Source organism: Oryzias latipes, chromosome 17, assembly GCF_002234675.1.
Source record: "Oryzias latipes chromosome 17, ASM223467v1".
Taxonomy (NCBI): Eukaryota; Metazoa; Chordata; class Actinopteri; order Beloniformes; family Adrianichthyidae; genus Oryzias; species Oryzias latipes.
In genome coordinates this window covers 17,305,176-17,328,914 of record NC_019875.2, presented here as the reverse complement: position 1 = coordinate 17,328,914, position 23,739 = coordinate 17,305,176, and the positions used below count along the sequence as shown (strand labels likewise).

The 23,739-nt window shown below is 38.6% G+C and overlaps 1 protein-coding gene across 1 annotated transcript in view; it reads left to right on the top strand.

Moving 5' to 3' along the window:
* The window catches only part of col6a1 (collagen type VI alpha 1 chain), a 33,910-nt gene extending 16,354 nt beyond the window's left edge, over positions 1-17,556 (top strand). The window contains exons 26-35 of the mRNA XM_020710930.2: positions 6,733-6,798; positions 10,102-10,137; positions 10,459-10,495; positions 10,701-10,709; positions 10,793-10,926; positions 13,646-13,743; positions 15,193-15,379; positions 15,459-15,630; positions 15,739-15,768; positions 16,368-17,556. Of these exons, the coding sequence (XP_020566589.1) occupies positions 6,733-6,798; positions 10,102-10,137; positions 10,459-10,495; positions 10,701-10,709; positions 10,793-10,926; positions 13,646-13,743; positions 15,193-15,379; positions 15,459-15,630; positions 15,739-15,768; positions 16,368-16,972 (1,374 nt within the window). The 3' untranslated portion in view covers positions 16,973-17,556. The remainder of the gene's footprint in view (positions 1-6,732; positions 6,799-10,101; positions 10,138-10,458; positions 10,496-10,700; positions 10,710-10,792; positions 10,927-13,645; positions 13,744-15,192; positions 15,380-15,458; positions 15,631-15,738; positions 15,769-16,367) is intronic.
* Positions 17,557-23,739: the final 6,183 nt, after the last annotated feature.

The window sequence follows — 23,739 nt, the reverse complement described above, 5'->3', positions numbered from 1 at the left end:
TCTTGAAAAGTCTAATGCCTTAGTCACAACTACCCTTAAGGTTGTATACGAGCTGTCTGCAGGTGAAAAATTGGCAAACCTGTACAGGGCACGCAGGTGACCATCACAAAATTTCAGGATCGCAGACAACCCGGTGAGCCCGTAAGTGACAATGTTCATTCACGTTTTTTCTACGGGCCTTCCGCTGCCAACAGGTTGCAGTGAACTTTTAAGCAACACATACGGTTAAGTGAGGGCAAGTAGGCGAGAAAAATAGTCTTTTTTTTTTCTTTCTTTTTTTCAAGCCCCCTCCGCACTACGCAAGGTATCACATGCACACCTTGTGGGTGTAGCAACATGGTCAGTAAGGAGCCAGTGTGCACACCTCACTAATGACTAAAGTTCTGCGTAAAGGGCACTGTACGACAGCATCACCCGTATGTCATAAACACAGGTATATTTTATCCTTACGAATAATTGACAATATACTTAACACGCATGACAATCGTATGTTTTATTTTTATGACGTCCCTTAAAGTGACCGCATGGGCCTAGAGAGAACTTCAAGACACATCTGCATTCCTCTTAAGATGCAGCCCATCCTGTCTATGACTCTTTACGGGATGGACAACCCAAAAACTAGCCAGTCAACCACTGTACAGCCGTACATGTGACTATGGTATAAGATATTGGGGTGTGATCACTGAACCATCAAACATTTTGTTGCAAACTGTCAACAAGGTGGCAAGAGATGAAAAGAGTCAAATTAACTGCCAAAGATTTGAAGAGAATCAAATGTGAAGCTAACAGGAACCCATTATCCTCCAGTGCTACTATATTTCACAACAGCAACCTACGTATCTGGAGTGTTGAAAAGTAAAAAGTATTCAGTTCTCAGAGACATGGACAAAGTAGGAAAGGCTAAACCTTAACAAGACAAAAGTTAAAGCATTAAGAATGGGCCAGGAAATATATGAATACAGACTTTTTAAAGGGTTTGTGGACTGATGAGATGAGGAACTCCTGATGGACCAGATGAATGGTCCCATGGTTCGACTAGCAATGGAGTTTCACTTTGTCATAGACAGCAGTAAGGTGGAGGTGAGTTTCTGGTATGGGCAGGTTGTTGTCCACCTTTATGTTTAGGGGTGTGGGACATAACATAAACAAGAAAGAAATTAACCCCTAAGACCTGGTGGTCGACCAGAGGACTCCCTGCTCCGCTAGATGTCTTCTCAACATTAACTTTTAAATCAGGCTTGCAAGTCGCAACCGGAATAGAAACATCATGAAACTTGGCAATGATTAATAGATCCGCTTTAGTGCAGTCATCCACTTTATGCAAAAAACAAAATCATCCAAGTTAACAGCAAAATCTACCAACAAACAGAGATGGACACCATAAACCAAACAACTGGTTATCAAAAACACCGATTTACATAAACAGATTGATTAATGATCCCAGACGAGCTCCCAAATATTTTATGCACCTTATGTCTAAGGGTGCAATTAATAAAGAAATGAACCCTAATGCCAATAAGTAACCCCTCAAACCACCAAAATATTTAATAAAGCTGCCAAAACAAATTACTGTACAAATAACAAAAGGGGTTATTGTCCCAAATGTAAAAATAACAAAAGAAAAATGAAGAATCTAACTTCAGGGTGAACCAAGGCCAAAATAATAAACAAAAAAGAACTAACTCAAGTGTCAAATTATGTATCTGACCTCCAATCAAACAAAAGAAAAATGGATGCCTGAGTCTGACCTCTGTCTCCCCAAACTTAACCTAAACAGGAGAAAACAGTCACAAACAAAATGGCAGTTCCCCCCTACTACTTCACAACTAAAGTTTTCACAATGAAAGTTAAACAATGTTTCAAAGTTGTACACAAAAGCTCACCAAAAAGTTTAAACACAGAGCTGAGCAACAGAACTAAAGCCAAAAACTCCCCCCGTGGGGCAGTAGGATTGCCAGGTATTTAAAGTCCCATCCTCCAACCACAGGCAGCCACCAATCCCAAGCCGGCACCAGTCTTTCATCCTCCAATCCAGTGCAGCCACAAGTTCATAGTGCAGCAAACCAGATCACCTTAAACAATTGGAAGAACTTACAGACATACAAAAAGAACTTTTACCCTATACACAATCACTCAATATACAAGAATAAAAAATAAAGAAAACATACACAAATATGACAAGGGTTGTAACACCCTCCCCCTTAAAAACAAAACCCTCTCCAAAAGAACCATTCCTAAAGGTAAGAAGTGCGATAGAAAGAGCGTCAGCCTCAAGATTTTCAAAACTTTTTTTGAGCTAGTTGGACCTTTTTCCAGTTAAAAAAGGACTAAAAATCAACTCACGGACCTTATGTAAATTTCTAGAAGACACTTTCTTCAAGCTATGGTAAAATAAAAAGTCTGCGCAAGACAGCACTCCATGGCTTGCGTCAAAGTACTTCGCTGGCCAGCAAAGGCCTTAAAGATGAAAAACTTCTACTGCCTCCTTCTTCACCTGACCTAACCCCTATTGTAAACTTTTGGGCCTTCAGTAAGCAGGAAATTAACAGTGAAAGTAAAGAGTACACCTCTCTGAACGTCTAGGAGGTTGGTGTTGCAGCTGTACAAAAAGCTGATTACGACTAGATCAAGAAACCGACTTTGACACCAGTAAGGTGGAGGTGTGGTGCTGGTATGGACAGGTATAATTAAAGATAAGCTAGTCAGACTTGCTTAATAACTATGCACACAGTGTAAAACACCAAGGAGTCATGCAGCTCCATTTAGTTGACCTAATCTGCTATCAAGGGTTTCACACATTGACTGTAAAAGAGAACTGGACCAAGCGAGTGTGAATTCACCCACAGAAAATGACTTGCTTCTGGTTCCAATGAAAGAAGTCAATTCAGTCTCCATTTTTTTGTGATACAGACGTCGCCATGTATGAACTAGAAATCGTCAATGTGCAGTGATTGGTTAGAGTCGGCAGAGTCAACATTTCTATGGCAACCGTTCTTGGCAATCAGGAGTCGGCTTGTTGGAAGGCCACGCCCCTACCACTTGAAAGCAAACGCTTCAAACATTCAGCATGAAACCACATCAATTTAAGGCATCTTATTACAGTACTACAAAAAAAATGTGGAAAAAAATATTAGCAAGAACACGTTATTTTAAAAATGGTAGTTGATCAAAAATGGTTATTCAGACAGATAGAATGACTGAGTATTTATTTCTCAATAGAGCTTTATGGGATTTTGGCTTCTTGGGACCAGCAGGTATTTGAAATGGTAGGGGGGAGGGGTCATTCAGTCCAGTTTTCATATACAGTCAATATGTCAGGAATTGGTGGTATAGAACCCAAAATGCAGGAGGCCTAACATGATGGCATAAACTCAAACATTTATTACATAAACTGAAACATTTATTACATAAACTGATGCCAAAACCCAGAGAGAAACAAAAAAGGTGGGAAGGCAGAGCAGATGACCTGAAAACCAGACACTGGCTGAGGGCAATTAACTAAAATAAAGAGCTGTAAATTATAATGAACCTGGAATTGGTGTGACTGAAATGGCAACTCAAAACATAACCAAAACAACATGAAAACCAAATAAAACAACAAAACCTTTACACAATGGCTTCACAAAACTAGGATAGATAATAACATAGCCTTAATAATATAGCCTATCAATATAGTAAAGTGAATACAATTTCACCTAACAAAAACAACTAATTATTATCAATTCATCGATCTGAACTTTTAGTGCTGAAAAAATTGTTTGTTGGGAATTGTCATTCTTGAAAATAGTTGGCCTACATTTCCTTTCTTTTTTTTAATCTCCATCATGCCATGTTGCTTCTTTTTCTGCTGTTGATGTAACAAAATGTGCTGATGTTCTGCATTCATTTTCAAGTAGATACAAAATGCTTCCCTGTTCAATCAGCCATACTTTTCTATTTCTAAAGAAGTGAAATCAATTAAAACCTCTTCCAATGGTTTTGTCTTGTAAGAAGTTGAATTACCTGTTCAAAAAGTGCAACACTTTCTGTCATTTTGCCTGAACTGTCTCTGGCAAAAGGGGATTATTTGTTTTTAGCTCAAGACGTGTCAAGAAGGACCTAGTTGAAGACAAATTCTTCCACTCGTCTGCCTGTTCCATTTAGCTAACTCACTTAGGAAAGAAGACATTTTACATGAAAATAGTAAACATCTGGCTATGAGTCATTAAATGTGACACTAAAAAGCCAAGGTTGGGATGTGTGTTTCTTGGCCAAAGGATGGATGATATCATGTTGTCTTGATTCTTTAAATTTTTTTAGGTGTTTGAAGTCGACATGGGCAGTGAGTTGAACCACATGTATTAGATCTTTATGAAGTTTGCCCGCTCTTCTTGAAGACTGACATGACGTTTTGTTTGTATGCCGTAACGCCCAGGTGCTCGACATTACCTGCTTCCTTCTGTCACCAGTATTCGCTTGAGCTGCAGAAATGCACATCTGCTGGTCTGCCTGGTTTTTGGTTCAAATCAGAGAGCAAGAATAATTTATGACCCCCATAAGGAGGAGTTTCCTGTTTTCACTTTAAAGATTTCTCGCATTCCTGTTTCATACTGCACACATAGCAACTACCTTTCAACATGGTAAAGAATTAGTTTGTTCAAGTACTTTTTGAACTATGTTTTCCATGAAAATGATTACTTAGTCTAGTCTTCTCACACGTTTCGGCTATGTAATTTTACCCGGCACCCTGCTTTCTTTCTCAGACCAGATTTCTTTAAAGTCAAAAATGAATTTCATGGGAACCTACAAATTTAAAATGGTGCATTATTTTCCCAAATTGATTTATGGTGTTAAGATTTGCTGTCTCAGACACGGATCAAAGAGCAGCTGCTGCTGTTTCTGCTGCAATTCTGCTCCCCTACAGCTGTCTGCTTCTATTTCAAATCCCTTTAGGAGAAGCCGGAGTGACTGAAAATGGTATAAAAATGATAACAAGCTGAAGCCATGAGGAACAGCAAACTGACAAATAATTTAACTTTAACAACCTGTGTGCTGATTAACTCATTTATTCTCTCTGTATGCCAAATCGAATAATTTGGTTTTAATTATTAAATTTCCTTGGTGCATCATCTTTCATAGTGTATTCCCTATATCTTTGGAAATTTTAATGCGATTTTTTGTTATGTTTTACAAATGAAATACTGTTTTCTTCATGAGTCCTTTTTGTCTTGTTTAAAGATCTCTGACATCACTAAATAATTTATGTTTGCTGATAAATAAGCAAGGATGGTCCTACCGTCCTTCATTTTAATAAAAAAAAACACAAGTTCTTAGCTAATATTTGTTTTACAGCTATGTTCATTATTTTAGTTCTTCTCATTTCTTTTTTTAAATTTTATTTTAATTTCACCATTAATAGCTGTTGCCTCAAGCTGATTTTTTAGTAGTGTTTTGGTCAAGATTTCTGTGTATTGTAAGAAAACTCAAACTAATTTAGGATACAAAACAAAAAACAACTAGTCCTACTAGTTATCTGAATGATGTTTTTTGTATGCACCTTTATCTAAACCACACTTGTTAAAAGCAAATTTTCCATTTTGTTTAATAATTTGTGCTTTGTCAGATTTTGGGAGATTCAAAATTGCTTGCATCACTTGATGTCTATGGTTTACTTTTGCTTCTTGGTCTTCTAGATCAGGGGCCACCAACCCGGTTCCTCGTGGGCTACCATCCTGCTCATTTTGCTGCAAACCTTGCTTCAGTAATTGCTGTTCCCCTGGATCGGGTGTGTTCAGTCAATCAGAAACTGGGCTTATTTTATCCAGCTAATCAGCATCTACTGAAACAGGGTTAGCTGCAAAACGAGCAGGACGGTAGCCCACAAGGAACTGGGTAGGTGACCCCTGCTTTAGATGGCCTAACTGCATTCACACTGAAATGAACAACATCAAGGTTCACTTACAAGACCATTCATTTCAGCCATATTTATTGGTTCCGTTTAACGATTTATTGAATCGTTTAGTTCAAATGGGACCCAAGTCCACAATTTTTCAAAATAGAGATATTATGTGTTCTATGGTCTTCAAGGGAAAAGCTATCTGATTATGTGCAAAAAAGTCCCAAGTCCGTTGTAATGTATCGACTATGCTTGACATTTAAAATGCATTAAGTGCAAAATTCCTGGACTTGGGCCTCTCTTGCACGGGTTTTGCTTTATCCTATAGATGGCAGCACTAGTTATCCAATATGGCAGCGCCCCTGTTTAATTCAAGAAGGGCCCAAGTCCAGAGAATTTAGTTTGCTAGTCCTCTGAAATTATAAAAGTGAGGTGCTTCATATTATAGCGTTTGTAAGCTATGAACTGGTGCTAAATCTGGGTAAAGTGTTAATCATTTGGTGTAGCCTCCCTTTAAGCTATGCAATTAAAATCATTTCCTGGAAAAACAAACCTCTTGGACTTGGGCCCCTTTTGAACTAACCAATTCAATTCTCAAACAAAGCATGGTATCTGAAGAAATTATCTCTGTTGTGGACCAAACAGTCCAGTGGGAAACATCACTAAGAGGCAGGTGGACAGGGCACAGGTGTTGAGTTGTTTGATGTTGCTTAATGTTGTTTCTGCTTTGTGGCAAAAATGAGAACCACACAAAGCAGGGTCACCCATAATTCCTCATTTGACTGTTGATGTTTTCATAAGATAACAAGAACAGCAAAGCATTTTTTCACTTAAGTATTTTGTTCTCCTTCTTGCAGAACATCGAAGGGGGACCTCCTGGAATCAAAGGGGCCAAAGGTCACCGAGGCCCAGAGGGAAGACCGGTAAGAATGGATTTTGGGGTTTGTGTATGTTTGTGATGTAAAGTTGCATGTAAGCTAATATGTCAAACAGATTGCTGCTGAAAGATGTTCAAGTGATAAGTGCTCCTTGCTTGCAGCATTCGCATTAAGGACAATGGACAGAGTGTAGTTTGTTTAGACATCCTACAGGCATCCTACTGGCACTTACAAATGTCAGTAAGGACCCAGTTCTTGTACTCTACTAATGTCTAGAGCAGGGGTGCCCAAATCCAGGCCTCAAGGCCCGGTCACCTGCTGGTTTTCCAGAAATACTGCCTTATCTGCAGCTGATTACCTGGATCAGGTGTGTTTAGCCAATAAAAAGCTTGAAAAGCAGGTTGGTTGGCAAACATGTAGGACACCGGCCCTCTAAGCCTGGATTGGGACACCCCTGCGGGGGTATTCCAAAAAGCAGGTTATGCTAGTTACCACGGTAAGTTTGAGGCTAAGTAAGCGGATAACCTCAGCTTTCGGTTCCAAAAAAGCAGGTATGTTTCAGGGTATGCCAAGTTGCCATAGCAACTCATGCACTGAGCGTGACCTGGTCTGGAACAGGTTTAGTTGGTTTCAGAAAGGTGATGTAGCATGGCGTGTCCATTTGAAGATGATTTACTGGATGAAGATGCTCAGATAATACTTTTTCCGTCATAAGACCACGTATGGATGTTGGAAAGATAAACTTTTCTACATTGATCTACCTTAATTATTTGCTACAACGGAGTTTTAGGGCCACCAAAAAAAAAAAGTAAAATTACGACACTTTATCTCGTAAATTTATGAGTTTTTTTCTCGTAAATTTACGAGAAAAAAGTCATAGATTAACAAGGAGAAAACACCAAAGTTGTCCGTTTGTCAGAGCATTGCTTGAAGATGAAAGATGTGGAGCCTTTTGTGAAGCTTTAGTTTCGGATTATTATAGGTTTAAAACAAAGAGATTCTGAACCTTTGGCAATCTCAAAATCAAATTATTGTCAGTAGGGGCGGGTTTCCGAGGTTCAGTGTCAGTAAAGCGGAGTTTCATAAGTAAAATAAGGAGCTCAGAGACATGTTTTGGTGCAGAGGATCGCTGCAGCTTTTATTCTCCTTTTCATTCACAAACCCTGAAGTTCATCTGTCACCTTACGTCATGAACCTGTCATCAGATCCGAACACCAATGCGGAAGTAAACGTCCCGTTATATCATTAAGCAACAAAGATGAATGAAAATAGTCTAGTCTAGTTGAAAATGGCAAAAAAAGTGATCCTCCTCCTCAGACCGAAGCGTCACACAAACGTAGAGATCTTGTTTTTGGTGGAGGAAGAAAGGATTGAAGTGGAAAGCTGCAGGGACTACGATGGCTTCATCGGACTGCAGGGATCCTGCAAACCAACCATCAATAAATAAAACTGATAAATTGTAAATCAAACAAATGAGCTTCCAGATATTTGGAACGTTCAAGCTCATTCAGATCACCTGTTCTACTGAGTTTAGTCGGTCTGCTCTGTTGCTGCGCGGCGTTCACCTGCTGCTCTGCATGCTCACTTCAACTTAATATCGTAAATTTACGAGTTTTTTCTCCTAAATTTACGAGATAAAAACTCGTAATTTTACTTTTTTGTTTTTGGTGGCCCTGATACTCCATCGTACGATGGAGTATTCAGGTCTGATAGATATATATATATATATATATATATATATATATATATATATATATATATATATATATATATATATATATATATATATATATATATATATATATATATATTATATATATATTATATATATATATATATATATATATATATATATATATATATATTATATATATATATATTACATATATTACAAATTACATTACAATATATATATATTACATATATTACAAATTACATTATGATATATATATATATATATCATAATGTAATTGGAAATAAGATCAGAAACTGTTGCGTTTACTTTGTCCTTTCTTTCTCCCCAAGCAGAAACTCTTTCTTTTGCTGATGATGCAGCTGTATTACTTTTTTGATGGGCGTACAACCTACATACGCCGTCATTAAAATCGCAGACTCACTGAAGTATAGCGCTCTCTTTTTTTTCCACGCATTTCCATGGTGACTCCGGAGTTTGGCGATCCATTAATGCACACGCATTAAACCAGGGTTACCAAGTCGAGTGTAATTAAGCTAACTCATGTCCGGTCTTTTAGAACCGACATACCCAGAGTAAGTTCAGGCGGATTTCAGCCAGAGTTCAGGGTTAAAGTCAGGGTAGTTTAAACGTGCCTTCTGGAATACCCCCCTGGTCTAGAGTGCAGCAAAAGGGCACCATATGACAGTATCACCCATACATCATAAGTGCGTTTACATTATCCTTACAAATACTTTACTATACACTTACCACACACACTACAATTGCACGTTCCATTTTCATGACGTCCATTAAGGTGGTCATATCTCTCAAGGGAACGGCAACACACACCGGCAATCCCCGTCATAGGCTTTTGCTCCTCTCTGTGAGCCTCAATCCAAAAGCCCACAGCACCCATATGGGTCAACCACAGAATGGGGGCATGTGACTAAGGCCTGAATTCCAATTGTTTTAGTTCCATACAGATTCTGTTTCTAGAAACTGAGGTAACAATAAGAGTTACCTCTAAACACAAACACTATGAATATGTGTTGTGGTAGAACAATGTTTTCCACATTTAAAAAATGTGTAAAAATCGTATTCCTGCTCTTCCTTGATGCTTTTCTTGCCTCCTTTTGTTGCATCTCCTTTGGCCTGGGTTTGTGCTTCATACTTTTGTGTAACCAGTTTGTGTCATGTGTTCTTGGGGTGGCTTCTTTCCTCTGCAATTAGCGGCAGAATCTTCCTTTTTTTCTGACAACTCTGTGAATTTGTTTGCTTGTACGCTCTAAGCACAAGAAAAGAATGTGCCTAACCTGAGTTTTAGTGTGCATTAAAAAGAAACAGATGCCTCTTCTACAGCTGAGCGACAAAACAAAAAACCCTGCATCAGATTCAAATTGTGTTGCAGAAAGTGCACACACAGAATTGTGTGGGTGTGGATGTGGGTTCTGTTAGTGTGGGAATCTGGTTTTCTGTTGCAGTAGTTTTTTTTTTTTTTCTTTTAAGAAACCCCCACTACTTATTTCCAGTTCAAACAGAATGACTCCTCCACTGTTGGCCTAATCTTTTTGAAGTCAAACCAGACATACTTTTTCTGTCAAAGAAGCAAACATGAACATCTATCAAGAGAGATGAGTCACTGTCTTCTATTCTTGCTCTCTTCTTCTCCTCAGGGTCTTCCTGGGCCGCCTGGACCATCAGGAACAGATGTGAGTGTTAAAGAATCAACCCATTTAAAACTGAACTCTTGACATTATTTTAGGCACCGGGTCAGACAGGGAAGCTCAGCACACCTAATCCCTCCTTCAGGCTGCGCTTTTGACTCTGATACTGTATGTTCAGTCCAGAAGCTCACATCTAATTTCCTCAACACTAAGCCCCATGACTGCTCGAGGACTTCTCAGGAAAGAAATCTCAGTTGTCCAGTCTTTTTCTCTCCTCCTGGAGCAGTTAAAAGCTGTGACTTGTGTTTGAATGTGACGTGACGCCACTTCACTCTACCGTAATCTGTAATCCACTTTTCTCAACAGGAATGTGAAATTCTGGATATCATCATGAAGCTCTGCTGTAAGTTAAATGCTCAGTTTTTATAACCAACTCAACCTCCAATGGACCGAGCTTCACCAAAAACTCTGTGAACTTTTCAACTCTCACCCAAATGTACAATTAAAATCAAAAAAGGTCACTGAGGTGAACTTGTGTCTTTCACAGCGTGCCCAAAGATAATAACTAACTTGTATTTTCCTTTTTTATTACCCCTCACATTTCTTAGCATGTTGTGGTAAGTTTGAAGCAGCAATCATTTTTTTCTCTGTGAGGATCTTTGAGGATGACGCTCACCTGTTTTATATGTTTGACTTTTAGAGTGCAAGTGCGCTCCGGTGGACTTGGCTTTCATTGTGGACAGCTCAGAGAGTATTGGCGCCACGAATTTTGCCACCGCCAAAGACTTCATTATCACCGTTATTGACAGGCTGATTAAAGACCACCAAGTCAAGGTGACCACCTTCTTAAACCTTCGATCTGTGCTGATGTTAGTAGAACATCATCAGCTGTTTAGACTTTCTTTGTTTACACATTGAAAATGAACAGATTTCGGGAGTCAGATTTGTGGAATAATCATTTAAGCACGACGTTAAATCCTTTAGTGAATGTAATGCCCAAAGCCGCCTGTATGTGTGAGTGTGTGTGGGTGGGTTAGTTGATGAACAATCTAAAGGTTTCCTGTCTGTCCACCTGCTCAAAATAATAACATTTAAAACATAAGGAGTAATCAAAAATCAATAGGAGGCTTATCATCCATACATTTTTATTCAAAGAAAATAAGTTTATCACTCTACTTATCTATGAAAACTCTCATTTATCCAGGTTGATTCCATCATAGTAATAGGTTTAGGGGCTGTCATCTGGACTAGTTTTTAAAAGTTAAAATACGTTTCACCTCTTGTCCAAGAGGCTTTGTCAATTCTGAATTAGCTGATAAAAGAGCTGGTTTATATGCGCTCATGGAGGAGGAGTCAGACCTGAACCTGGATGGTTTTGTCAACTTGGCCTACATGGTTTCGGGTCATAAAGAGTCCTTTGTCCTCAGCTGGGGTTGGGGAGCCAGTGAATCCCTCCCCAAACTGGTCTACTCTTTCAGCTGTTAATGACCCAAGTGGAACTGGTTCGGTTTGTTTGGGTTTCAGAACACTGCCGTAGATGGATGGAAGAATAAACCTGAGACCACCATTCTTATTAGGAGAAGGTTTATCCTTCTTGACAAAGATGGCTTCTTTCACTCCTCGCTCAAACCACCCTTTGTCTCTGGCTAGAATTCGGACTTCACTGTCCTCGAACGAGTGGTTTGTGGCCTTCAGGTGGAGGTGCACTTCAGACTCAGGTCCACTTGGGTTGGCTCTGCGATGTTGGTAAAGCAACTTGTGTAGAAGTTGTTTGGTTTTTCCTATTTACTGTTCATTACAATTCTCTTTGGAGTGGATATTACCCTGTTTGTAGCTAGGAATTTTGTCCTTTGGATGAACCACTTTTTGTCTGAGAGTATTAACTGGTTTGAGATGAACTGGGATGTTATGTTGTCTGAAAATCCTTTTTAGTTTTTCAGACAGGCCTGAGATATAAGGAATTGAAATACTGTTACCTTTCGGCTCTTGTTCCTTCTTGCCTTGTTTTCTTGTATGTTGGGATCTGGTGAATGCCCAGTTGGGATATCCACAGGTTTGGAGGGCTTGACGGATGTGTTGCTCTTCTTTCTTCTTTCCGTCGGAGCTTGTGGGCACCTCCTGGGCTCAGTGTTGTAATGTCCTGATAACGCCTAGTTTGTGCTGTAAAGGGTGGTTATAAGAGGTGAAACGTCTTCTAACTTTTAAAAACTAGTCCAGATGACAGCCCCTAAACCTATTACTATGATCACTCTACTTATCATTTAAATGCCTTAGTGGATGTCATTCTCTAATATTTTTTACTTAATTTTAACTCGAGCACTGGAGCAAATTATTGGGGCACTTTTCTACTTTCTTTACAGACAGGGTCTTTGACATACACACTCATACACTAACAGTTAGTGATCACCCAAAAACAATCCCATACATTTTAAGGTTAAATATATATGGAGCCCATGTCCTGACATGGATAAAATAAAAAATATCTCATTCCCACAAATTAATATCTTGTTCCCACAAATTAATATCTTGTTCCCACAAAATAATATTCCGTTCCCTCGAAATAATTAATTTCTGCAAACTAAATAATTATTCACGTGATTAGTCATTCATAAACACGGATGTTAGCAATACTTGGATTTTTTAGTTTATAGATTTTATAATAATGAGCTTGAAGACTTGAACCCACATTGAGAAACTGCTTACCGAAGTTATGAGCAAACACCTCTGTCTGTTCGATGATTGAACTCTCTTTTATTTTGTTAATATTACCCACCTTTTCCCCCTCCAATCAGTGTCTCTGGTATTCCCACTAAGCAAACATTTGTTAACCATAGTTGGATCAGAGTATAGCTTCCTGTTTTTGTGTTTTACCAAGGGAACTCAAAAATGTTTGCATCTTTCCCTCTTTTGTTGTGTCAAAACTTTTACAATCAACTTTTTTTAGTATTTCAAGAAACTTCCTCCTTTCCTTTCCTTTAGCTGCATATTTATGTTCAACATGTTTTGGTTTGTGCCATTTCATTTTTCCACTCTGATGCCTCAGAATAAAGAACAGTTGTCTTATTACCAGACCAGTAAAGTGAATTTCCCATTGGCAACCTTATGGCGCAACATGCAAAAAATGCACAGAACATGATGTTGAATTTGACCAACACCATGCAGCACACATAAGATGGGAGTTATTTATCTAGAAGGAATGAAAATTGTGTTGCATCAGGCCATCAGACAGCTCTTTGACCTTTGCGGACTGAGATGTTTATCAGAAATTCCACAGGAGCTGGGGTTTTTTTCGGAGGCGTTACAAAATGAGAAGCAGCATTCTTAAAAATAGAAAGTGTGAATGAGAGAAATTATCTTGTGTTTTGGACTTGGCTTTTTATGTCTCTCCGGTGACTCTGCTCTTCCACAGCACGGGTGCAATTAGTCAGTTTGGGTGGGGTGCAGAAATGTTGACATAGAAAAAGGAAAAAACACATGGCCTGTAGATGTAATACACAAAGTAAAAAAAAAAAAAAAAAAAGCCCGCTCACAATAAAGAGTTTTTTCTTTGCAGTTTTCAGTGGACCAGTCCACAGTCAGCGTGGTCCAGTACAGTGGATCTAAAGCCCAAGAAATTGTCAAATTAACCAGCAACCTCACCGATTTCAAGCAGTGAGTTTCCACTCATGCACCCCACAGTTTAACTACTGTAAGATACCATTCATGGTAGTTTACACATATACTCACACAATTATCTTTATGCTACATAGCAACAAAACAGTAATAACAACAACACAATGTACTCCAATCATTCCAGAAGTAATAGCTTCTTAGTAAGGCAGTGACAAACACAAAATGTCTTAGGTTTAAAATGAATATTATATTTTCTGCACTGTGGGTCGCACTGAATTATAAGCCAATGAATGTTCTGTTTTCGCATTTTTATCACATATGTGAATCAAAATAAAAGATGCATTAAACATGACAAAAGAGTCGAAAATAAGTCAGTCAGACTTTAACTGCATTCACAATAAACTCTAGAACTTGTTTGTAACACACTACATGTTAGCCATATTAGAGTATTCACAATACCTCTTATTTCTAACCTTTTAGTAACATGGAAAAAAATGAATAAATCAGAGAACAACGCTGCTTCACATGAACCGCTTTAGCAAATTCACAATACCTCTAACTCCCAAACGTGAGAAGAAAAACACACAATCTGATACGCTACATGTTACCTGCATCACCATATTCACAATAGCATGTTACAATAACAGCCAAACTCGTAAAAATAAAAAAAATGACAATTTCTAGAGCACAGTCTAGCTCTCAAAATCGCTTCAAAATCAATAAGCACAGCCAGATTTATTCCCACATATAAACCGCTCTAAATAAAGCGCACTGTTGTTTTTTGAAAAAAAATTAAGGCACCTTATACTGAAATAAAATGTTGTAAATATTTTGTTTACACAACCATTATTTTCCTTCATTAACTTGAGTTTAAAAGAAGCATCCAGTGTTTGGCTTTGCTATCAACTACAGATACATAGTTATATTGCCAGATGTTAAAGAAAACTAAAAAAGCATCATCAAGTTCATAATAATTTTAAAAGCAAATTTGTCTAACTTGTCAATGACAAACAGATGAGGAATTCTGAAAATATTGAGAGGATGTTCTAATGGTTTATGTAGTTTATGTAAGCAGAAATGTCAGTAAATATTAATGTATCTACAACAGAGGAAATATTCCAGTTAGCAGATTCAAAAGTTGACGATAATAATAAAGTCAGAGAGACAAATTTAACCTTAACTAAACATGTTCTCCCAAGTCATTCTCTTTAAGAAAAAATGGAAAAAGTAGAATTAAAATTAAAAAATAAGTATTGTAATGCTCTCTGGATATACAATTATATTTTTCTGCACAGTAGCAATATTATTTTAGAAAATTACGGGGGAGAAAAAATCTGTAATGTAATATGTTTACATTTATTTTTAAAAAACAGTTAGTTTATAAATAGATAAAAATAGAACTAGTGATGCAAAACATAGTAAGGAAGGCTAAAAAACTTCACAAAATAATAAAAAGATCTCAATGAAAATGTATCATTCTGTTTGCAGGGCAATACGAGACATGAACTGGCTGGCTGAGGCCACATACACCGGCGAGGCTCTAAGCTTTGCCCTGAACAACACAATCAGCCTCATGAGGAAAGACAACAAAGTGGTTCTGGTCCTCACAGATGGACGCGCTGACATCAAGAGGGATACATTTCCACTCACCACCCTTTGTGGGAAAGGTGTCCAGGTTAGTGCAGTGTGCCTCGTGAATGGATGTCTGACAGCCTTATTATAGCTTACCTTAACTATTCCCTTCATGTTCTTAGGTTGGTGGTTTGGGAGTGAAAGACTACTCAGGTCGCCAACCCAACAGTGAGCAGCTTGACTCCCTGGTGTGCAAGGACGACCCCAAACCAGGCTTTTCCTTTGTGTTGAAGGACTTTACTGAGCTGTTAGACGACAATTTCCTACAGAATCTCACAGCCAAGATCTGCCAAGGTACTGTAGTGCTTCACAATACACACAGTCACTGTTTTTGTCTGACTTTTTCAAAGTTTTTATGGAGTTTAATTAACACCATTTGTCTCTCGTTTTTGTCTTTTACAGAAAGGAACTGCCCAGACTACAAATGTCCAAGTATGTGTCTTGTTTTTTTTTTTGTTTGTTTTTTATGTTTATTTTGCTGAAATTACTCCTTTGTTGCCCCACAATGGACTGGCGACCTATTCAGGTTGTACCCCACCTTCATCCAACAGTAGCTCTGTTGGCTCCAGCAACCCCTGGACCCTGAAAGGGATCTGAAAATAAATGGGTGGATACACATTTGTGTTAGGTTATAGGTTATGTTAGGACATCTGCTCACAATCTCAATATGAGGAATTTGATATTCAGTTTGTTGAATATCACATCAATAATCAATAATATGATTGGATTCAAATATCAAAGGCCTGGATTTCTGATTACTACCCAGGAGGTAAAGCAGCCCCTACCCCATTATTTTGATTTATCAATGTGGTTGACATTAGCTCCAAGAGAAAGAAACCTGTTTTTTATTCTTTGTCATATTTGCTCACAGTACTATTTAATGGAGCGGTAAAACAAACCAAACAATGGACAAATCTGTCTAAAGGCACACATTCTTACAACTGTTGAGCAAAGGGAATGCACCATGTTTGTAGAAATGTTACTTTGATGTGTTGCAACAGCATCTGAAGTTTTGACCGTTTGTCTTTCAGTTTCTTTCTCTGATCCAACTGATATTTTGGTCATGATGGACAGCTCAGCCAGTGTGGGCCAGAAGAACTTTGAGATAAGCAAGACCTTCATCCACCGCTTGGTAGAACGTTTCTTGAATGCAGAGAGGAAGCGAAATGTCAAAGTACAAGTGGCCCTTGGCCAGTACAGCCGCACTGCACGTCTGGAGCAAGAGCTAATGGAGGATATGCCCCAGCTTTCTGTTCGCATTGAGAAAGCAGTGTTCGAAAATGATGGTACCAACATTCTCGAGGCCATGGACCTAGCAGTCAGGACTTTACGAAGGAGTGCAGCGGGAATAAAGAAGAAGCTGGTGCTGTTTTCTGATGGCAGGTCTCAGGGTGTCACTGTGCCCGTCTTAGAGAAGCGTGTTCGAGATTTGGCAGATGCCGGCATTGAGCTCTTTGTCATTGCAGCCGGTAGCCATGTCAATGAAGGCAACCTTCGCTTGCTGGTGAGCAGGGGGCGGCAGGACGATGTCTCCTATGCCCAACGGCACCTGTTCCGTGTTCCAGACTACCCCTCTCTTGTCCGGGGGGTCTTCTACCAAACGGTGACCCGCAGAGTCTCCTTGTCCTCCATGTAATGTCAGAAAACAAAACCAGTGCCTTACCTTTATAGCCCCACAAACAAATATTCCATCTCACCCTTTTAACGTACATTTACATTTCAAAAGCATCACAAAACAACAAAAGACTATTTGGCAGACAAATGTAAATATCTTTACAGACTTGCTGCAACATCGCTCTTATAGTCTATATCTAGCTTTCCTTCGGGCTGATTTTGACTCAGGTGTTCTGCTTCCTTTAATCCCTCTCTACTTGCTTTTTTTAACCCCGTCGGGTACAACAATGCTCATAACATGGACCTTTTTTGTTTGTTTTAAATGTTGTTTGCAAGAAACAACAGCTAGTGTGAAACCAAACCTACTAATTTTAGCTGTATGATTTTTAAACCGTAAGACTCCTTTCTGAATGTTGTCTCTTTTTTGTTTTTTGTTTTGTTTTAAACATTGTTAGATCGCACAGCACTGAAGTCAGGATGTGACATCAGGCAGACATTAAAAGACAAACTCATCAGTACATTAGATCAGTGTTTTTCAACCTTTTTTGAGCCACGGCACACTTTAACCTTGACAAAAATCCCGCGGCACACCAGCATCCCAAAAAATAGATAAATAAAAAAAAAGAAAAAGCTCAGTCTGTATTGATCTACAGCCGCTCTGCAATCTCACATGCATTTTTGTGATAATTGTTGCAGAAAACGCTGGAAGCTGCAGCTGTTTTTTCTAAAAGATGTATTAAAAATTCAGTCAAAAGATTCAAAAACTGTTTGATGTGTGTTCGTTGTTTTAAGACGTTAAGAGGAGAGACTTATTGTGCGCTAAGACAGTCACTTTACTGCATCATGGGAGATGTAGTGCCCGTAATCCGCCGACCGCAGAAAGACCAGCGTCTTTGAGCTTCACGGTTTTGTTCACTTGTTCCAGTCTGATACCAGATTCTGTGGAAAGCTACACCACTAAAGACGAGCTTCAGCTGGTATTTTTGTTAGAACAGAGAGACTTTTTTTGCGCTAAATCGAAACAAGGAAGTGAATACTTTAACCACTTCTGATTGGTCAGACTGATGACATGTGATTAAGCCTTCAAGAATGATTGGTGGAGACAGTTAAAGGGGCGGGACTTTCCTTACACAGTTATAGCTGCAGCTAAATCGCGGTATCCCCTTATTCTTATCAAAATGTCTTTAATAGAATCAAATAAACACAAAGAAAAAATAATTTTATTATATTTCATATTCTTAACTTCTCAGTGTTTTATCAGGGCCTGTTTGGATGAACAAAGAGCTGATTTCCTGGAGATGGTAATTGCTTTTAGATCAGTTAATGAGGGCAATTTCTCCAAGGCACACTTGACCATCTCCCACGGCACACTAGTGTGCCGCGGCACACTGGTTGAAAAACACTGCATTAGATGGTATCAATAAAGACGCCGGGCCCCAAATTGTTTGTGTCTGTGTCCATGTACGTCCCAGATGTGTACATCTGTGTGTGCGTGTGTGTGTGTGAATACTTGCTAGGTTGTTCCATAAACACTTGTTCAGGGTTCAGAATGACAGAAACCTGCTTTTTGTCAGTGGTGCTGCATAGAGGCTTCACTCAAAACACAAGGACATGCATGCTTATACAGACGCACAAGTCTGTCTCTGGTTGTGAGGGTTGCAGTTGATGCAGTGCAGTTCCTAGCCGTTTACCCCAACCTACTCCAAAACAACTGTCTGCTTAACACAGACTCTAACTCTGCTCTACCTCTATTAACCAAGCCATAACTCTCAAAAATATTTGGAAAAACAGGGCAAAATGTTCCCTCAATCTCAAGTGTTCCTCACACTCATTTAGGGTTTCCAGAGGTTTGTCCCCACAACCATACACAAACGAGTATGTAGACACACATTTGTTCTTCATTTATGATGTAGGAAAACATCTGTCAAGGCTTAAACTTGGGGAAAAAAATGTAAAGTGGCTTATGACCCCGTCATACACACACAATCCTAGGCACCATTCCTTATTTGGACATTTAGGTCCAAGCGGTTTTGCATAGCCATATTCAAGACTTGGTCAATGCCATTTTAAGACTTACGTCAATCATAGCCTAGCTTCATGTCCAAACAATATTTTTTCACATGATGTTGCATGATTTTTTTCAAATTTGTCATCAGTGGTTTAGACAGAAACTAAATTGTCCTGTCACCTGTGGTGCTATACATCCTTGAACCAGCCTCTTCCAATGTTTGGAGCTGGGGATGCACAAATCCAAAAAGAGTTGTAAGAGCTCCTTCAATAAAGGTTGCCACACTAATATGTCTGCCTGGTATTTTGTTCACACATACTGACACTTGGAAGCTGTAGGTCTATAAAGAAAAAGGTATTTACACACAGAGTGTGTTAAACCCACAAGGAAAATGCCAATCGTCTCCAGAATTAAACCATTTTCAAATGGTGTGGGGATTACATTTTGGCTTAAACCAAGCAGTTCTCAAACTGGGGAGGCTTTTTTTTCCTAAAAACAGTCTAATTTTACAATAAAATTAAATAAAGTTGCAGTCTAATTTGAAAAATAAAGTTTTTCATATTTTTGCTCACAATGCTTTACATCTTGTTCTTAGAAAATATAAATATTTTATTGCAGCACTCCCTCGCCATAATGAGGTTCATCATATGCAGTTTTGCAGAATTTATATTCTTTTATTTTTTACAGTGAATTGTGTCTCTGCATCTTGATTAGCTTTTGACCATTGTCAATCAATTTCCTTCATGCTGTTGTATGGAAGCATTTGTGTAGCATAATTATGAATAAATGTCAATACCAGAAATGCTTTTTCATTTTCAAAATGAAGCTTGATTTGTTGACTCAAAATTAAAATGAAAAAGCGATCCTTCAAAATGCTTTGTGAATCCTTGTGAAAATGGTATTGACTTTAACTTTTAATTATGCTACAGAAATGCTTCCATAGAAGGACGCTCATAAATAATTAAACAAATACCGCAAATACTGACAGCATTTTGAATCGATACAAGTATCACCCAATGAACTGTCGCGATATATTACAGAATCAATTTTTTTCTAATACCCCTATAACTCTTGGCATGGAGTAAGCCCATTCCCATTTCCCATCATCCATCTGTTTACACACTCTCCCGCCAGCTTACAGCCCCTTACTATCCAAATATAACTTTACCAGTGCAAGAAAAACTATCTAGCAGTACAGTTTTGAGCCAGATGCCAGCTCAGACGACAAAAACAAAGACTTACATGGATCTATTTGTGTAAAAGTGCAGGCATCAAAATGGAGAGGAGCAGGAAGATGGTGGTTTGCTATAGTAACTTGTGCATCACAATTTTTCCAATGGAGTTTTTGAGTCACACTTTTTCCAATGGTGTTGTTGCGCCTGCCCCAAGATTCACAATTATTTGAATAAAGCAATACTAAACAATGCAATTTCAAGCTTGAATTTCTTTATATGTGTCCATGAGAACATGTTTTAAACACTAAAAACACAGTTTTCACTGGAGTGGGGCTTTAATATCTAGCGGTGAACGCTGAAACCTGGTTCCCTCAGAGGAAAAAACAGAATACTTCTGTTGTTTTTGCTCAGATATTTAGGGAGATCTAAAAAGAACAGCTTCTGTACGTTAGTACAGTACAGTTCTGGGGTGTCTGTATGTAGAAGAACCTCATCATCTCTGTTGGAGCTGCAAAAACTGACAAAACTAGGAAGAAAAAAACCAAGCATTTCATAAACTCTGTGTCTGTAGATGAACTCAGTTTTGGCGAATTACATTACCATAATTATGTTTTCGAGGTCAGATGAAAAATTTGACACACGGATAAAATTAGTAGAATGTCTTTTTTCTGCAGTTACATGATGTTTCTTTGACTTCATGCCTATCTGAAGCTTTTTAGTCCAGACTGTGAAAGTACTGTTCAGCAAGTACCTACCTTTTGAAGTGCCCTTGAGCAACGCACTGGACTTGTCATGCTGCAGCTGAGCTGACCTGTAACCTTTAAGTGGAATGCATTTTTTTTTAGCAGAAATGAGCTTGAAATCATTGTAAACAACCTTTTTTTATTGTTTACTATATAAATGATGGATTTTTCAGCAGCACAAGCCGTCCAGTTATTTTCTTCTCTCTTGCTCAATAGGTCACATGTTTTGCATTAAATATTGCTTTCTTTTTCTGTGATTTTTGGCTCACTGAGTTGAGTTTGACTGTGTGTCTCTTGTGTGCGTACTGACGCATCACTTCCTGTGGCTGAACCTCTTATAGGTTCAAAGCCAAAGCTGCACTTATCAGGGCATTTTCCTCCGATTGTTTGTTTGCATACTGTACATTAGCATGGGTGTATCTTCCTGATTTTTGGTGTATTTCCATGTAATCAATGTATATTTCAGTGAAGGAAACCTTTTTTGTTGTATTTTTCTTTTGGCTTTTTTTTTGCGTTTTTTTTTTCTTGCAATTTCCTTTTTCCTGTGGTTTGATAAAGCTGGAGCTTTTGGATGTGAGCAACATTTTACTTTTAGATTTGAAAGTCCCTGTTTTGAGTTGAACTCGCTGGATGTTACATGAATTGAAGGCACAGACTTGACTATAAAAAGGGTTGATAGAACAGTCTTGTCTGTGAATGTGTGTGCATGTGTGCGTGTGATGCACCAAGATAACAAATCCCAGCTGTTCTGTCTGAAATGAAGTACATCTGGAGAAAAATTGAAGCATAAAAAGGGGATGGGTTTAAAATTATCTAATGTTTATTGTAATTTCTTGGTATTTCCTTCTTAGATTCTTCTTCTTGAATTGCAAAGCTGGGCTGGGAAGGATCTCTTTCAGTGTCCCTTTCACAGAGCAGCACGGGGTCTAGTGTTTACATTACATCTTTCTTTAGGATAAATAGATTTGTGCTATAATTTCTTTCAAGTTCTGCCCGGTATGTTTAGCTGAGTTTCTTTTGTTTAGGTTTGCACAAAATGAGCTTTTCTCTGCATTTATGAACCACAGCTGGATTTGCAGAGTGGAGCTGTTTAAAATTCTGGATCCAATTATGCAGGAATCAGACTAAAATGCTTCTTTTGCTCTTTGTAGGAGACTGAAATAAAAATGAAAGAAAGATGTGTGAGGAAGCGAGAGGGTGGCAATGTAAAGAGGCAAAGTCGGGTTCTGTTCTTTTTTTTATTTGGAGGACGGTCATTCCTATTCTATGACTCACAGTTTTAAGGGAGACCAGAACACAGAACAACCCCCTACTCTCGGCTCACTCCTCCTCTTCATCCGTTCATCACAAAGAAACATATTTCTGCAGTCAACCGTCTCTCTCTCTCTTTTTAAGGAAAAACCCTTCCCAGCCGAGAACGCAGAGAATCACATCACAAGATCAAGTCTGGTCAGCAGCTGGTCTCCTTCTCATCATCATCTTTGAGGTCTCAGGACTTCTTTTCATGATGACATGTGATGCTCACTGTTTTAACTCAGACCACACCTCAACTTAAACCCACATCACCTTCAGATAAAGAGAAAAAAGTTACTATTTCACAATTAACACCATTTTCTACTGCCTTCTACAAGCGCCTCCTTTTTAGGAGATGGAAATGAAAAAGATTCATTTTTAAGGTTCGTGCTTAAAAAAATACTGTTTCCTTCAAAATGAAACCCTGTTTCACCACCATGATGAGTTCAAAACAACCTGTGTGCCACAGAAAATCCAACATGAAACCAACAGCCAGAAATTGGCAGGAACTTTTTACTCTTGTGGGCCCAAAAGGGAGAGAAGGGCCACTCTGTGTTGAAATCTTGCTGTAAATAAGAATAAGAGTAGAAATTCCTAACTTTTCATCTTTGAACTGACAGTTTATTCATTTCAGTTTGTTATCTTTGATTGGCACCTTAAACGGAGCTCTTTATGAAAATGGGGTCAGTCAGGAAGTGCAGCAGCCCACATCTGCTGTCCAAGTCCATATTTTGGTGGAAAACACAGCAGTAGACCTTATGGGAGAAACATGGTTTGTCACTTTTGGAGCTCGTTTCCTCAGATCAGCCACTTTGTTTAAAAATATGAAACACTTAACCTGCACATACAAACTACTAACAAAAAAATAGTTGAGCCTTTGTTTGCCTAAAAATTAAGTACCAATTCTGTTGGAAATGGACACTGGTGCAGTTCACCTCAGTGTGAATTGAAACAGACCTTGCATCAAACCAAGAAGCATAAGTGAATTAGTGTGATGTAGTCGTTTCCTTAGGGCACATTTCTGTTTTAGGTAATACCGCGTTCAAATGAGCATCCATCATGACAGGTTATGTTTCTCGCTCAGTTTGGTACACTCCTCAGACTTTCATCAGTGAAAGTGGGCCAAACCAGATAAAGGTGTGAAGTGTTTATGCAAAAGCAGCCAGTTACTGACCTATCTATCATTGACCTTTTGACCTCTACATGACACATCATTACTGTATACTCACCAGACTTAAATGGATCTATTTAAAAAGATAAAAAAAAAATTGATGCTTTCCATCTCTTGTAACACATTCAAATAGGCAAACTGATAAGTGGAACACCTACAAAGGTATAAACACACTGGTGAACAGGCTGTGAGTGTTTACATTGACTATAAACTTCTCTGGGTCAGATTTCTAATCACAAACAGACCTCCAGATGCTCTTCTACAAGTCCATGTGTTTTTGAGAGTTTGCTGGAGGTTTCTTTACACAGTTCTATTTCATTCTGCTCCTCCACATGTCTGAGGTGAGCTAAAGTGAATGTTAAATGTTTGGTTTTGGCACGCGCACGCTCCCGCGCGCCC